The 16,885-nt window shown below is 39.9% G+C and overlaps 1 protein-coding gene across 2 annotated transcripts in view; it reads right to left on the bottom strand.

The window, feature by feature from the left end:
- The window catches only part of LOC145445445 (uncharacterized), a 77,245-nt gene that overhangs the window by 26,888 nt on the left and 33,472 nt on the right, over nt 1-16,885 (bottom strand). For both annotated transcript variants that reach the window (XM_080323634.1, XM_080323635.1), the window contains 5 exons: nt 15,523-15,661; nt 12,290-12,444; nt 10,378-11,166; nt 8,417-8,576; nt 7,928-8,071 (listed from right to left, as the gene is read on the bottom strand). In XM_080323634.1, coding sequence (XP_080179760.1) covers nt 7,928-8,071; nt 8,417-8,576; nt 10,378-11,166; nt 12,290-12,444; nt 15,523-15,661 — 1,387 coding nt within the window. The remainder of the gene's footprint in view (nt 1-7,927; nt 8,072-8,416; nt 8,577-10,377; nt 11,167-12,289; nt 12,445-15,522; nt 15,662-16,885) is intronic.

Here is a 16,885-nt window from a genome sequence, read left to right as displayed (position 1 = left end):
AAAATGATTCGAGTACTCGAATCTGAAGCGAGTAATCATTTTAATGATTCGAGTCGAGTAGTAAAAGACCATTTTTTCGAGTACTTAAATTATACACTCCTAGCCACCGAAAGATATTTAACAACTAGAATTATGGTTTCGACACTATTTTTCACTGTGGAAGCCTTGAAAGCTTGATTGGCCGAATGGCCGTATCCCAGCATACGAAACATAAAGTACAAAGCTACTATTGTTACGGGAAATAACACATTTTCGGAGTCATGATCCTCCCACAACTTGTCGCAAAGTGCAATAATAAACACCAAAGTATCTTTGATATGATGGATAACAGACATTATCCTCTTTGTAGTGGCATAAAAGGTACATATTTGAACTTTGACGTAGTATATTATGTTATGACGTCATTATGAGTGATACTCGACTTGAAGCATAATACGTGATTCAGAATCGAATCACTCAGGTACTCGATTTTGCCCAGCCCTAGCTATGATACACGGGAAGGCATTCCGCTTTTTCGCTATCTGATGATAAGGAAGAAAGCACGTGTTTAAGCAGGCCATTGAATCAGCTGAATGGTGTGATGGGGTTACCTGATACTAGGAATTAGCGAGAAACCACGCCTGTTCTCCCGAGACAGCAGGTGGTATGCACATCGCAGAAACATTTATCAGTAAAATGACAAGGGAACGTTGTAATTTATTCTACAACATTTACGAGCAAGAGCTGACATTGTGCTCGACTATTCTGACGTGAATAGTCCGGGCGGCAAATGTGGACAACTAGACTAATTAAAACGAAATGTCGTTAATCTAATTTGTGAAATTATTCTGCTCGCATTTTAATTCCAATCTCATTTCCTGAAAACGCTACAGAACTGCATAGTGCGAAACGATCCTAGCTTGCTATACAAGTCTGATTCGATATGAACCGAACTTGATGTCTGTTGTTTATCTCTGCAACCAGAAATTCGATTCGATTTACCACTTTTTGCGAATTTGTGAACTTTAATTCTAATCTAATTTTAAAAGCTGAAAGTTTTCGAGTCTAATCCTGCTGGGTAGTGCGATCGCCCATGCACTCACAGTCTCACAGTCGTAATCGAAAAAAGTAAACAGTAAAAAGAAACACCATCTCCATGACAACGTCACTTATTAAAATGACCACGTACTATCCACGCAATGAACAAGCCACATTGCACCACCACGTCACGCACCACAAGAATTACTGACGAAAACCACTTTCAATTCAACATTCTTCAGGCCAGCAGCCTCATCAGACGCACTAGAGTTGCTAACAAAAAAATCTGGAGGGTGACGCGCGTTAACCTCAAGCCGACAAACAGATTTTCGTATGATTAATGTGGATCTAATTACATCGGCCAGGTAGGAATTAGTTGCACGCGCGGGCTACAAAGCGCACAAACTCTCCCGTAATCCGTATTTAATCACACGACAGCTTTAACCGCAAGGCGACAGAGTCGGACAACCAGAAAACTTTCAGCTTTCGAAAATGCCATTAGAATTAGAATGATTCCTACACATTTTTCCATATTATATTACAATTAGAATTACTGAAACCGCAAAAGAGATACAATAAAAATCAAACTCAAATCAAATCAAAATTCATTATCATAACGAGAATGGTGACTGTCTTCACAGCAAGCCTGGCTCGTCTCGCACGGTTCGGTTCTCATGTAGCATTTCCAGGAAAAACGTAAATTAGATTGAAATTAAAATGAGAGCTAGAAACATTTCACAAATTAAATTAGAATTGTATCACGAGAATTAAGTTCTAATTAGTGTAATTTATCGACTGGAATTATCCAGTAGTTCAAGTCTGGCGCAAGCCGCCGTCCGTACAGGCTAGTATTCACGTGAATCAACCAAATTCACAAAAGCGCTAATATCTGTCGATTCAGTCACTAAAAAGCAATTGAGCATCACATGCTCCATACGTCAACGCGATAAAAATAGAACGGGAATCGCTACCACTACGAAGCGACGAACTGCCAAATGCCAAGCGATCGCCCTAAAAATAACTACCAGAAAACGACCGTGCATTGCAGGCCTACTACGCGTTTGCAATAGGCCATACATATCACCGCATTAAGAGCGTAATGTCGTCACGGAAATGACGTCAAAGCAGAATTCGCAATTGCGAGCGACGATTCATCAAATTCAAGGCCAACCCATTTAGCATTTATCGTACTAAAACCACCACTATAAACTGCCAATTTAGTTAGTTCACGGTCAACTAACTACAGTTTTTTGAGTAGTTCTAGTTCTAGTTGAGGTTTTTGAAGAGTAGTGAGTAGTTCTAGTTCTAGTTGCGCATTTACAATAAGGTATTTGCCGAACTATTCGAAAACGCGTGTCGTCGTTAGGCGTGAATCGTGATACCCGTGTTCTCCTGTTTGATGTTCTCGCAGCTATTGCTAACTCAGAGCCATCCCTGCTTAAGCGGCGTAGCCAGGTGTTGTTAGGTTCGGGTGTCGAAATCCTCCCATTTCAAACTCGAAACCCGTCCCTTTGAAATGCCGATCCGATTCCGATAAAATAAATATGAATATTTTGCTTCGAAAGTGAATTTATTTAGTGGCGTTTCGGTTTTTAAGGTTGCCAGCTCTAGTTCTAGTTGCAGATTTCAGAAAGTAATTAGTTCTAGTTCTAGTAGAGCGTTTTAAATAGCCAGTAGTTTGCGAAATTCTGACAGTGTACCAAAAATTGCAAATGGATTCGACGTCCAGTACCGAAGCGCAATACGTCTGCCTGCAAACATGCGTTTCGTCGAATAAAATCACATTAATAGTTCCATCACTTGTAATTACGGGTTGACACTTCCTGCGCGGTGCGAATATGAAATATTCGCGTGTGTACAAATGTTAGTGTCGTACGCAGCGCAAAACCACATTCTACGTTCTATCACATGGATTTGTCGGGTAGTCAAATAAAACGATACAAAGTAAACTTGGCTCAATTCCAATCGGTAGAAGCGACGTTATTGCAGTTGAAAATATTGGATTTAAAAAAATAGTATTTACTGCGTGTAATCCAAGAAAATAACTTCACTTCTACGAGATGGAATCCAGTCAAATTTGTTTTGCATCATTTTTGTAGACAACTTTTCAATTTCATGGGAAATTTGAAGAAAAAACTTAATTACTTTTCTAATAACTTAAATATATTCAAACTCTAATAGCTTCACTTCTACTCTTCGGAATTGAGCCAATTTGGTGTGCAACGTTTTTACAGCCAACCTAACAATTTTCAATTTTAGGTAATAGCCGCTAAATCTTTAAAAAAGTTATATTTGAACAACCCTACTGCTGGCGTTGCAACTGTGGATGATACCACTAAGCTATCTCGAAAGTACTCTACTAACGACAACCCTAGTTTTAGTCCATTGGTGGAGTTCGTAATTCGAAATAGCCTGATTCGCTTTTGGGGTTATCACATCGCACACACGCTGCGAAATGTGACTCGAAAGATGAGCTACAAGCTACACTTATCAGTTTCTTCCTGTTACGCATAATAGAAGCACATCCGTGATAGACTGATTCGCGATTTGTTTGAAAGCGCACATATTTACATACAAACGAGGCAGCGAGCCGCTATAGCATATTTCAAAGGAACCTGACACCCCATTAGAATTATATGATAATGTCACGACTATCAGCTCGGCGTGCCTAGCTTTTCACTTAGATAGCCTTGATAAGGCTTCGATAACGACGGCTGGCGTCGAAGTTAATCAAATATGCCAAACAAAACGAAGCCACATCCTGTAATACTGTTAAGTTACATGGTGAATAATATATTCGTATTGATATGAAACCGGATATTTTCGGCTGACACTCGTCAGTCAGAAACTAGTAGAGAATTGGAAAGAACATTGGATATCAAAAATCTTATCGTGGAAGATATGTTGATATACAAATTTTATTTGCCTATTAGTTGACCGCCGCGAACGCACTCCTGACCCCGAAATGGATATAGGTCGACTGATCAATAAAATGACGTCACAATATTGAAGACAATGCTAAAGATGATTCTGCCCTATCTGATGATGTCAAGTTTACAATCAGGCTCCAGCAGAATTGGAACTGGGAGACACGAGTCGTCGTTTGGTGTGAATCGTGATAGGAAGTTCTGTTGTGTGGTGTTCTTACAGCCATTGCTGGTCTTGGGGGACGAAATCCTCCCATTTCGAACTCGAATCTCCGTCCTTTTCAATAAATGCCGATTTTATCTCCACTATTTCTTAGCTCATTTGCAGTTCCGTAAGTCGCAGTATCAGTTTTTAGTTAGTTGCGGATTTTTAAATGTCCTCAGTTCTAGTTCTAGTTTCGCATTTTGGAAATCCAGCAGATTGTACAAGTCTGCGCTCTAATGACAACAAGTCCCCACTCCATCACAAGGACACCGCGTAAGTAACCTCGTATCTCAAATACTCAGCACAGAAAAAGCAGTCCGCTCTCAAACTCAAATGACCGACAACGACACGCCAGTTCTAAATCAAGATCACAATTGAGAAACAGCATTACCTGGCAGAACGTTTTATTACCGAGCACAATATAGAGTCCACATTCGGCACAAGCGCTCATGAATATTTCATGCGGCCCACGCTTCCGAGCAAACGCACCGTTGCATCACGTCCGAAAGAGGCATTGCTATTCTCTTCCAATGCGATCCATTTGTGCAACGCGCGACGAGTCATCGGCAAAAACGCTGCAAAACGGCGCTTGCAGGCTCGCGCTAATATGGTTTGTTTATATTTGCGCGCGGATGCGGCAATATCTGCGAAGCGGTCGACATTTCTGCCCATATTTGATCAATTTATTCTGCAGTTGGAGCGTAAAGGGAATACACAAAACGAATGACCGATATCATCCATTATTTTGCGCATGCTAAAATGCAGATCTGGTCAAAGCAATCAGGATAGGCACGCGAGGCGAAAATAGCAGCCATTTTCGTGACATCACAACGCAGAGAAATCAGAGAAGTAGAATCTGCGAATGCTACACTGGGAATATTCATCTATTTTATAGAGATTACATGCAGAGGTCGCTAAAGAATCCATCGCTGGTGCTCAAGTAATAATAGAAGCAACGATTTCCAAGCAAGTAAAGAAGTAAGTTTGGCCTTGGAATCTGTCAAGTACAAGAAGTACAACCCATAGCCCCTCAAGAAAGTATTGTAAGTAGGCAGAATCTACTCGAAGTAGAAGTAGGTTCTTTGTTAGTAACTATGACTGGAAAAATGAGACCCTAACCCTGATAACACACGGGTACACAAACGCACAGAAATTTTTGAGTCAAGTCACACAAATTTTCAAAGTGACTCGAATTGAGTCAAGTACGAGGCAATTCCAAGTCATTACCTATTTCATTTCATTCCATGTCGGCGTATAAGACTCTTTGCTGCACCACGGTAAACTTAGTTCTGCGCCACTTCTTAACTACTAAGACGATATGAGTCATCAGCGGAACATGTATTATGCATATTGCAAAAAGCAAAGGAAAATTGCAACTCCCGCTATGTAGGGTGGAAATTTAAACTTGATTGGGAACAGGATCCCGACTGTCACATGATTATCATATTCTGAGACGCATCGAGTTTGCTTTTTTACGCACACCGTGTGTATGATGCTGCAACAACTGTTCCATTACGCAAAATGACAAACCTGCTTGTCACGTTCGATGGCGTGGGTTGACGCTCAGCTGCATGACAATAACCCAATTTCAGATGGGCTAATTTCGGTCGTGTGATCATGCTGATGATGGTCATTTGAGTGAAAAACAATTCAAGTTCAATTGTTCGCGGCAACTTAGCACTTCGCGCACCCTGAGTGCGATATTTGGGAAACTGACGAACAACTAATATAAAGTACGCATCATATCACTGTTCAAGTTCAGCCGCGGATTATGATGAAGGACTCAATATGACAGCCACATTGCTGCCGACGAACGTCATTTTCTTGCAGCACTCCCGAACAGATCAATCCAAGAACCACTGCTCAATAGGGTCGTTCAAAAAAAAGAACTTTTCCTTCAAATTTCACTGGCTATTTGATAAAATTGTTCGGTTGGTTAAAAAAACGCTGCACACCAACTTTGGCTCAATTCCAACCACTAGAAGCGAGATTCTTGCAGTGAAAAGGTTCTAATTTATCATTAAAAAATAAAAATTTCAAATTTTTCTCTCAATCCCACAAAATTGTTAGGCTGTCAGTAGAGATGACGCACACCAAATTTGGCTCAATTCAAACCACTAGAAGCGAAGTTATTACGGTAGGAAAATTTGGATTTGAATAAAATAGTATTCACGGTGGCTAACTCTTTCATTACTTATGATAAAATCATGGAATTGGAAATTTTTCTACTGCAATAACTTCGCTTCTAGTGGTTGGAATTGAGACAAATTTCGTGTGCGTCATTTCTACTGACAACCTAACAATTTTGTGGGGTTGACAGAAAAATTTTGAAATTTTTATTTCTTAATGATAAATTCAGAACTTTCCACTGCACGAACCTCGCTTCTACTGGTTGGAATGGAGCCAAAGTTGGTGTGCAACGTTTTTTTAACCAACCTAACAATTTTATCATGTAGCTATTGAAATCTGAAGGAAAAGTTTTTTCTCATACAACCCTACTGCTGAACCACGAAAAAATTTCAAATTTTACTGGTTACCCATGAAATCGTAAGGTTGTCTGAAAAAACGACCCACGCCAATTCCAACACGTAGAAGCGAAGTTTTTGATGTTAAAATTTAGGATTTCAAATCATAGTATTTATGGTGGGTAGAGCTATAAGAAATAATGAAAGAATTTGCCACCGTAAATACTATCTATTTTCAAATCCAAAATTTTGTACTCCAATAACTTCACTTCTAGTTTTTTCAAGACAACATAACAATGTCATGGGGTAGCCAGTAAAATTTAAAAAAAAAAGTTATTCGTGAACAGCCCTAGTGCACATTGCACCATATTCGGCATCGTAACTAGGTATTGAAAAAAAATCTACTAGGAAATCGCTACTTTCCTCGAACAAATCTACTCTTCTAAACTCCTTTTCATACATTCTTTTTCTACTTGCACTCAAAGTAGAGTGACATGTCTCGGAAATAGTTACTTCTACCACTTGTACTCAACTGTTGTCAGTATTTTATGCAAAATTAGACCTAGAATACTTGCTCTGAAAACACTATGTCGCTCGACCAAATCCACTTTTACAAACTACTTGCTCAGATTTTCGCGGCTATGAGATTTTGGCTCAAAAAAACGCTGCACACCAAATTTGACTCAATTTCCACTAGTAGAAGTGAAACTATCAGAGTTGGCAAATTTTGAATTTATTATAAAAAAATTTTAGTCAAATTTTACCCTCTACCCCATGGAATTGTCAAGTAGTCCGATAAAACGATACACAGCAAATATGACTCAATTCCAGCTGGTAGAAGCGAAGTTATTGCAGTTAAAAATCTTGGATTCGAAAAAATACCATTTACTGAGAGCATAACCACAGAGTTCTTACTGAAAATCTCTAATAACTTCACTTCTAAGTTCTGGAATCGAGTCAAATTTGTTTTACATCGTTTTTGTAGACAACTTAACAATTTCATGAATTAGCCAGTATAATTTGAATTTTTTTTATAATTAATTCAGATTTTTCGAACTATCATACCTTCACTTCTACTCGCTGGAATGGAGTGGTGTGGGTGTGAAACGTTTATTTAGCCAAATTAACAATTTTAGTTGGTAGCAGCCAAAATTTGAAAAAAAGTTATTTTTGAACAACCCTAATGTGCATGTATGTTTTATTGTGTCATCATTGATTCTGTTTGTTTTGTATGTCGGCTGGATCAAAAATAGAGACTCTATCGCTCTCTCAAAATGCTCGAAAAAAACCTGCTCTCTCGTTACTGTCGTTACCTTTCTCTCTGTGGATGAGCTGTGCACCCGCATGTGTCCGTTCAAAGCCGGCACGCTTCTGAACGTGTGTCCGCATATGGCGCAGGACAGGGTGCCGTCGGCGTTCTTTCTGGCCGCGCCGCCGCTGGCCCGGCGATTTCTGGCCTGGAAAATCATTTACATCCTGTCAACATAGCATAAGACATTTGCAATCACACTGGAGAATCTCTGAACTTGGGCCCGCTATTGCAATAGCGATGCTCTGATACTCAGGGATGTGAAACAGACTTTTACAAACTGCCAATTGAATTAGATGACAGCCAACCAACTACTGTTTTTTTTATAGTTCTAGTTCTAGTTGCGCATTGTGAAAAGTGACTTCTAGTTTTAGCTCTAGTTCAGTTTAATAAATACATGTATCAATATCCTGGGATCCATTGAGCTCTAGTTATGATTACCTATATAGCTGTCAATATTCTAGGCACATTCATGTCCTGTAGCTAAACTTACCTTGGTGGTCGTGGGCAGGGACTGTTGCGCGGGTTGAGGCAGATAGTTGATACTCTGTACTATATTGTCTTGGGACGTGGAAGAGTTCATGTTGATGGGGTTGACAGGACCGGACCCGACTGGCGAAGGAGGCACGTTGCCGTAGTTCTGCGTCTGGCCACTGCAACACAAGAAAAATAGTCCATCCCTACTCACATATTATCAATGACCAGATCATTCTTGTAGTCTAATTCGACTAATTAGAGCAAGGGTGACCAATCTTTACGGCCAAAGGGCCACATGAGATTTACGAACCGTTGCGAGGGCCACTGGGATGTTGAAGACTTTTTTACTTTCCGACAGGAGCAAGCCGGAATAGGTAACGGTGAAAACAAAGACTAATATTAATACGCATCGAAATGGATTTAAAACAATATGACAAGAAAGAGCAGTGTGCATACGCGATCTAGCCGCGCACAGCATGAAAATGTTTCAAACTCGATGGATGAATTTGGTCAATAATTATGTTACTTGCATATATTGCGGGTTGCAAATTTATACTGCTGGTTTCATTTCGCAAGGACAGGATTATTTGGCGCTTGGACATAGAAATATCGAAGATTTTGGCAAACACGAGTCTATTATTTTGTGCAAAGGTTTCATTGCCGACGATCTTTCTGTGATTGCACAGGCAAAGTCGCATGTTGGGCGGCACGTTCACTCATGATTGCGATGCGAAGATAGTTAGTGTGTCTCATTTTTAGGAGGGTGCCAATACTAAAAGCAAGAAATCGAGTGACCATAAACTGTGCGAAGTGGTGAAGTCGTATAACTCTACCACGAAATATTCTACTTTATGGTCATATACCAAGATCTACAAAAATATGGCTGGCCCCTGGCAACACCAATGCGTCAGAACTGATATTTTAAGCATCAGCATCTCAAATTTCGCGGTAAGCTAATCAAATTGTTGGTTGGCCTTGCATGTTAGCAATAAATGACGTGGGTAATTCATTTTTTTGGATATTATACCTACTTTCGACAATCACCTCGCAAGCCACGGGTTGGCCGGCCCTGAATTTGAGCAAATTGCCAGTAATCGAATTTGGAAATGTTTCTTTGCTCGCATTTTAATGCTCACCTAATTTCTGGTTTTCCTGAAAATGGCACTGGAGAACCGTTTCGAGTGAAAAGACACAAGCTGTACAGCAGACTGGTACGAACTACCCTTTTAGTTAGTTGAGAGCAAACTAACTAAAGGTTTTTTGAGTAGTCGCGGATTTTTGAAAGTGAGTTGTCCCAGTTCTAGTTCTAGTTGCACAAGTCTGCAGTACAGACATTTGCCATTCAAGTACTCATTAGAATGAACTAAAATTTGATATGTATCAGCTTGATTTAAGTTGTATTTCTCTCTCATTTGGAATTTAATCTACTCTGGTGTTTGGTGAATTCAGTAATTCTAATTCAAATCTAATTTTGGAAAAATTGTGTAGCTGCAATTTTTATTTCTAGTCCGATCTGGAAAATCTGAAAATTTCCAAGCAGCCCAACTATGGTAACAAGACAATTTTCAAATTATTCTGCATTGATTCGAGCACACAGTCCGAATCAGGCGTAAACTGTAAGAGTTCACTATACCAGTGAAACCGGATTTATTTTAAAACCAAAATTTTCCACAAAGAATAATGGTTTCGCTATTTTTCTGAATGGGGCAGTCTTGAAACTTTGATTGGTGGTATCGCAGCATACGGAACAGGTACTGCAAAGCCACAAGTCTTATTTGAAATGACATATCTGTCAAGTCGTGACAGCATTGTCACAAAGTGCAATGAAATAGTTATGGCCGAAAAAATATGACGTTATAATGAATGATACTTGAAGACTCGAAGCCTCATACTCATGATAAAGCCTCATATTCATGATAAAATCAATCAAGTACTCGATTTTTCAAACCCTAGTCTCCGAATACAAAATCTCCATACCTCATCGTAAACTGCCAGTTCCCTTCCCCAACAGGTGTTTGCGGATGCATCCCGTGATGCATAGGTACCGGATGAGGGGTCGTGGGGCTCGCTAGGGGCAAACCGTTCGGATGCATCGTCATCGGGTTATTCTGCGCATTGAAAAAACTTCTCTGCGCCATGGGACTCATGATCATCGGACTCTGCGGTTCGGACTTCACGTCCTGAGACTGCCCCATGTACATGGGCATGGGCTCGTTCTGTATCACGCCCACCCCTTGTTCTATCGTGTATGCCGGAGGCGGGGTCATTCTCTGGGGTCCGTCCGGGTCTCGAAATGGCGGGATTTGCGGCTGCTGGCTTTGATTTGAATTGGCTTCCGCGTCGATGAGGTCTTGCACGAAATTTTCACTTTCGGTTAACATTTCGTCCAGTTTTTCAGCTTCCACGGAATCGTCACCGATGGCAGGCCCGTTTTGGTTGTTTACGATATCAGCCCCGAAAAACTGTTGCTCGTTTTGGGGTAAGGGGGTGTTGTGGTGGCTCTGGGGTTGCGGTAACGTAAATTGCTGAGCGTTCGCGTAACTGGGGCTGTGCATGGGGCTGGGGTTTGGATTGGGCTGCTCGTTCATGTTGACGCAGTATTGGAACTGGCTGCGTTTGGCTTCTAGCAAAGGCGAACGTAGGCTGTTTTGATGAGACGCGTTGGGCCAGCTGTTTTGCAGGCTCTTGTTGTAACTCGGGCTGGTCAGGTGGCCGTTTTCCTGCGCGTACGACGGCTGGTCCGACGATGACAGTCTGCGTTCCGATCTGAACATGTAAAACTCGTTGAAAAATGAAAAGTTGATATACAATGATCTCTTCGATTCTCTGCTGGTCGCTGACGATGACTCCTGACCAATGTCAGCCGAAAACATTCGGATTTATCATCATTATCATCATATTATTCAATTTAAGCAGCTCAGAATTTAGCTGTTTGAGCATACCTGTGCTAATCTAATTCATGAAATGTTTCTATCCTCTCATTTTCATTCCACTATCATTTTTGGTTTTCCTCGAAATGTCACAGGAGAACTGTATCGTGCGGAACGAGCCAAGCTTACTGTGCAGACATTTGTCATTTTCGTGCTTATTATCGAAATTGATATGCGTTGCATTCCTTTCTATTTTCGAAGTCCCAGTTTTTTACAAATTCAGCAATTCTAATTTTAATCTAATTTCAAGATTTTTTAGTTTCGCAACTGTAGAGAACATGCAACGTCGAGTTTCGAGCACAGACTCGATACTGCGCAATGCAATACGCTTACGGCATCTTGCACATATTATCGAGTCATCATTTTCCATGACAAACAACATAACATCCGACCATAGGTCAACTACGTTGGACATTGCACTTTCCATAGTACCGAGGCCTGTTTTTAGATTTAAAACACATTTCACTTCAAATGCAGCCCTACTAGTATTCTGTTGATAAGGGTTGTTGTATAGTAATTATTTTCTATGTACTGGACAGTCGATAAAATTGTTAGGTTGCTTAAAAAATTCCGCACAATAAATTTTGCTGGCTTTCAACCAGTAAAAGTAGTTATTACAATATCATATTTTGGATTTACCTCACGAAATTGTGACGTTGTCTAAAAACGATGCAGAACAAATTTGGCTCAGTTCCAATCCGTTGAAACTGAGTCATTGGATTAGCATTGCTAAACGATAGTATTCGATACCGTAAACACTATTTTTTCAAATCCAAACTTTTTTACTCAACTAACTTCACTTCCAGTGGTCGGAATGGAGTCAAATTTGATGTGCATCGTTTTTTTAGCAAACCCAACCATTTTATCAAGTAGCCAGTAAAATTTGAAAAAATGTGATCCTGTTTGTTTGTTTGATGTGTTTCCGTGATTTTTGGACAGCCCGTTCTGTCGTTACGTACTTTGAATCCGCGAGCAGGTTCTTCAAAATAGGAGCGTTGTCGATATTGGTCGGGTCGTGGTCCTGCTGCATTCTCATCGAGACGTAGCTGAGCGAGCCTGTGGCCGAATCCAGACTTCTGCCCACCGCGATTGGCAAACGGCTCCATTCACGCGACTAAAAACAAGGCAATATATCCAGGTGGTCAGTCGGTTGGGCACAATCATTTTTTCGAGTACTGAAATGATACGTTGATTTACAATGGGATTAATAGTTTTGATACTATTTTCGACGTTGGACAATTTTCTCAATGTATCATCTCCATGTCCACTGGGGTTGTAAAAAAAGCTTTTTTCCATATCTTGCTTGCTAGACAATTGCAATCGTCAGGTTGCGTAAAACAACACTGCACATCAAATTTGAAGCCATTTCAACCAGTAGAAGCAAAGTTGTTCGAGTTTTTCGTTGATCATTCTGAGATCACCCACCGTCAGTGCTATTTTTTCAAAACCAAAATCTCCAACTTTATTCACTTCGCTTATGCCAGTCGGAAATGAGGTAATCGCCTAGCAAGCAGCACGTAGAAAATCAAGTTATATTCCTAATGTCCACTCGTTTTTTAATTATTTCGAAGGCTGACTTTTTACAGAGTACCCAAGGAAGATTTGCCTACTCGCACTGCATACTCAACTCGTTCTGTTTTTACACTGTTTTCACTCCTGCAAAAGTTTTTAGGTCAAAACTACTTACTTCTGCCGATTATAATTTTGTAAAAGTGTCAAGTAAATTTGAGGTACCGGTAGGTCTATGTTGGCATCGCCTTCATGAGTGAAATTGCCATCAAAATTGGACAAAATTGTGTCGGAATTGAACCCAGCCAGTTTTCTTTTAGTTACGGTAGTTGTGGGTTTTTCAAGGTCATTCGTTCCAGTTCAAGTTGCAAAACGGATTACTTCTAGTATTAGTTCTAGTTGTGCATTTTGAAAAGTGACTAATTGTAGTTTTAGTTTCGCATCTTGAAAATCGAGTAGTTCTAGTCGTGGTTGAAGTACTAGTTGTGCATTTTATGAAGCGAGTAGTTCTAGTTTTAGTGTCACTTTTTGAAAAATAATTACTTCTAATTGTGCATGTTGAAAATGGAGTAGTTCTAGGTGTGCATTTTGAAAAGTGAATAGTTCTAGTTCTAGTTCTAGTTGTGTGTTTCGAAAAATGATTACCGTGGTTCTAGTTTTAGTTCAACAATTTGGAAAGTGAGTAGTTCTAATTCAATGGTTCCCAACCGGTGGGGGGAATTCAATGGTTTCTACATATTTACGAAGACACATGAGCGATTACCGTTACAAGTTCACTGCTCTGGAATGTATTGATCGAAAATTATATCGCGTGTAGTTCACAAGAGCTCGGCTTCCAAAACAACAGCAGAATTCGCATTGATTTTGTGAGGCAAAATGTGGTGTTTCTTGTATAATCTTTCATTGAAATGTTTCATTTGTTGAATATCATCTGCTTTCTTCCAATAGCTAGTCCCTGCAAAACGTCTGGCCAAATGTGATGGAGGGGCATTTTTAAAGAGTGTATAGGAGTTTTGGGTGGTGGGGAATAAATACTAGGAATAAATCTGATGTGGGGAATGAAGACAAAAAGGTTGGGAACCACTGCTCTAGTTCATGTTCTAGTTGCGCATTTTAAAAATCCAGTATCTCATACTAGCGTTGCCAGCAAGTTGCAGTGGTATTGAACACACAATATTCACAATGCAAATCGATATTCCATTCAAGTCTATTCTCGATAGCTTGTGTTTCCATAAACAATAGTGACCAAAATCTATAAGTTTCACAGCAACCATGACTCATTTTGAAGAAAGTAATTCACACGGTGTATGCCCTGTCCTAATCAGGATATCGTGCATCTGTTCATCATTGATTTCCAATCGCTACTTTCCCATTCCTAATGTACCGATTGCGTTCTTTCATTGACCGACAAAATATCGTAATGGAGGAGCGTCCGATTTGTTGATCGGTAAGCCGTGGGTTCCATTCCTGGCCGGATCAGACGAAACACCTGATTAGTAGGGCGATTATTTTTTGACATGTCGAAATTTGTCAAAATTTTGTCAAAATTGTAGCGTTAGGTCAAAATATGTCAAAATTGTTTACAAAGTCCAAATTTTTTTGACCTCCGCATTTCGTTTGTATTGTGGATTTTACATTGTCGGTGAACTTATCATTTGATATTTTACAGCTCGTAGCCTACTTTATAGGCCTACCGTTTTGGACGGCCGTTCTTCTGCTCATTGTGAATCATAAACATTCAAATAAAACAAATAGGTTGACATGGTGTTATGCTCAACGTACCGCAATATCCTAACTGAAGCAAGACTGCGTGGGCATTGCATGGTTCTTATATCAAGAAGCGCATGATCAAAAATTGTGATGTAGACAACATTGTCAGACTGAATCAACGCGATGTGTGACCAGCAGTGTACGCCCAGCTTCGGTGTTGTCAGCCAACAACTGCTGCTGTTGAACGTTCTTTCTCCATTCTTGGCAAGCTACTTAGCAATGAGTGACACTTTTTACACGAGAATGTAGGAAAGTATCTTTCGTTGTTGTACTACAACAAATTTTAATTGTTTTACCATAATACGTGATGTAACTACTGGAATTCTTCATAGGGCCAGATTTGTTAAAATACTAGTTTTTGGCATGCAAAAATCTGTTAGTTTTTAAGCAAAAAACGTTTTTTCACGCCAAACTACTAAATAAGGACAGTCAGTTCCAGCCAGAAATGAAGATAAATAGTATAATTTTTACATTATGTGCGAAAACACCTAATTTGCAAACTTTAGGTTAAAATTAGGCCAAAATTTGATTTTTTAGGTGTAAATCTGCCGTTTTTAGGTAAAAAAAAATCGCCCTACTGATTAGTAACACTGGTATTTATGTCTTCCCTGCTTATCGCTCAGCATGACCGGGATAGCATGGAGAGGTGGTGCAAAACATAGAAAGCCTCAAAGACTAATCTGCACCTTCCTTGTCCAGCGGCATATGCACATCATGCACTCATGGTATGCATATGCACAGATAGTTGTTTGTATATCATGGGTCGGTGTATATGCCGCAAAAGCATCAAGGACGAAAATATACAACGTTCTATTGCTATTCCTAAATGCGATTCACAATTGTATGCTGCGATTACACTTGGTAAAAGCCTATTATTCAGCAGTCTTGTGTATACAGGCGCAGCATTCCATACCGACGAGTTGATGTTCTGCAGCTTTCCGTTATCCGAAAGAGATTTTCGTAGCTGCGCCCTTACGCCAGTGATATGACCCGGGCTGGTCATGAACTGCCTTGACTTGGCCGGTTCCTTTGCGATTTGATTCGTGGAAGAACTGCGAAAAAATATACAACATGGACGCTTGTAATCTTTTTGACATCTTCTAGTGACCTAATGACATGCTCATTCTGGACTGCCGTCAACAAACAACATACAGGTATAAGGTGGATTTGGACAGCTAGATAGTTTGAGCCGTCTAATTAGAGTAATTAGATAGAAATGCCGGTAATGTAATTTGTGAAATGTTTCTACGCGCTCATTTTGATTCCAACCTCGTTTCAGGTTTTCCTGAAAATGCTAACAGAACTGTACGAAACGAGCCAAGCTCGCTGTCCAGACATCAAGTGACTACGTTCGAGTCGCAAGTTTCTGCCAGTCAATGCAAGTTTTGACTCGAGTCAACAAATATCTCCAGTTTGCTTCGATTGACTTGATGTGCAGATGCACAAAAATCATTGCCTTCGAGTCACGAGTCATTTCAAATTTCAAGTCAAGTCAGCTCATTTTCAAGTCGAGCTCCGAGTCAATCATTCCTATTTTTTTTCCAATTTTGAGTTAAATTCAAGTCGAGTAATGTTTTTAGTTTAACGTAAAAATTTGACTCTGAGTCTGAGCCAAGTCATGTAAGTCAAGTCGAGGCTCGAGTAAATCGCACACCGTGAAATTTCGTTATCGAGACAGTGTGGTGAGAGTGAATTTGATATCAAGTCGATTCCCAACTGAACTTCCTGTTCATGCATCGTCAAAGCACGATCTCATACAATCATTTCCTATGAGCGTTGAATCTGAATTTAAATACATTGCTGTGTTTTGAGGCTATCATTATGTCGACATTGGCAGTTATATTGAAGATGTACGGCCAGTCACTACATGCAATACAGAATAATGTAACATTCCAAGAGCTTCTTGGAGGTACACAACTTCAATATACCCCTATTGAAATAAGCGTGCATATTTTCGGCTGACACTCTTCAGGGGTAATCGTCAGCAAGTAGTACTGAATTGGAAAGAGCATTGCATATCAACACAGGTTAATGAGAAGTAGTCATAGTCAAAGTACTCACCATCATTATCGAAGTAGACATAGAATTAATGCTGTCAATTTAGAAATACGGGTGGAAATAGGAGTAATGATTTACAAGTAGATAAAAACTAAGTATTTTAGATTTGGTTTTGACAAAAAACTAAAAACTGTCAAGTTGAAGTGGTCTAAAATTATAACCAATTGAAGAAGTAGTGCAAGTACGAAAATCTGCTTGAAGTTCTTGTTACTGACCAC

This window comes from Botryllus schlosseri, chromosome 8 (assembly GCF_051294905.1).
Source record: "Botryllus schlosseri isolate E-star chromosome 8, Bs_hap1, whole genome shotgun sequence".
NCBI lineage: Eukaryota > Metazoa > Chordata > Ascidiacea > Stolidobranchia > Styelidae > Botryllus > Botryllus schlosseri.
The sequence above is the reverse complement of the archived record's forward strand: the minus strand, read 5'-3'. Positions and strand labels throughout refer to the sequence as shown.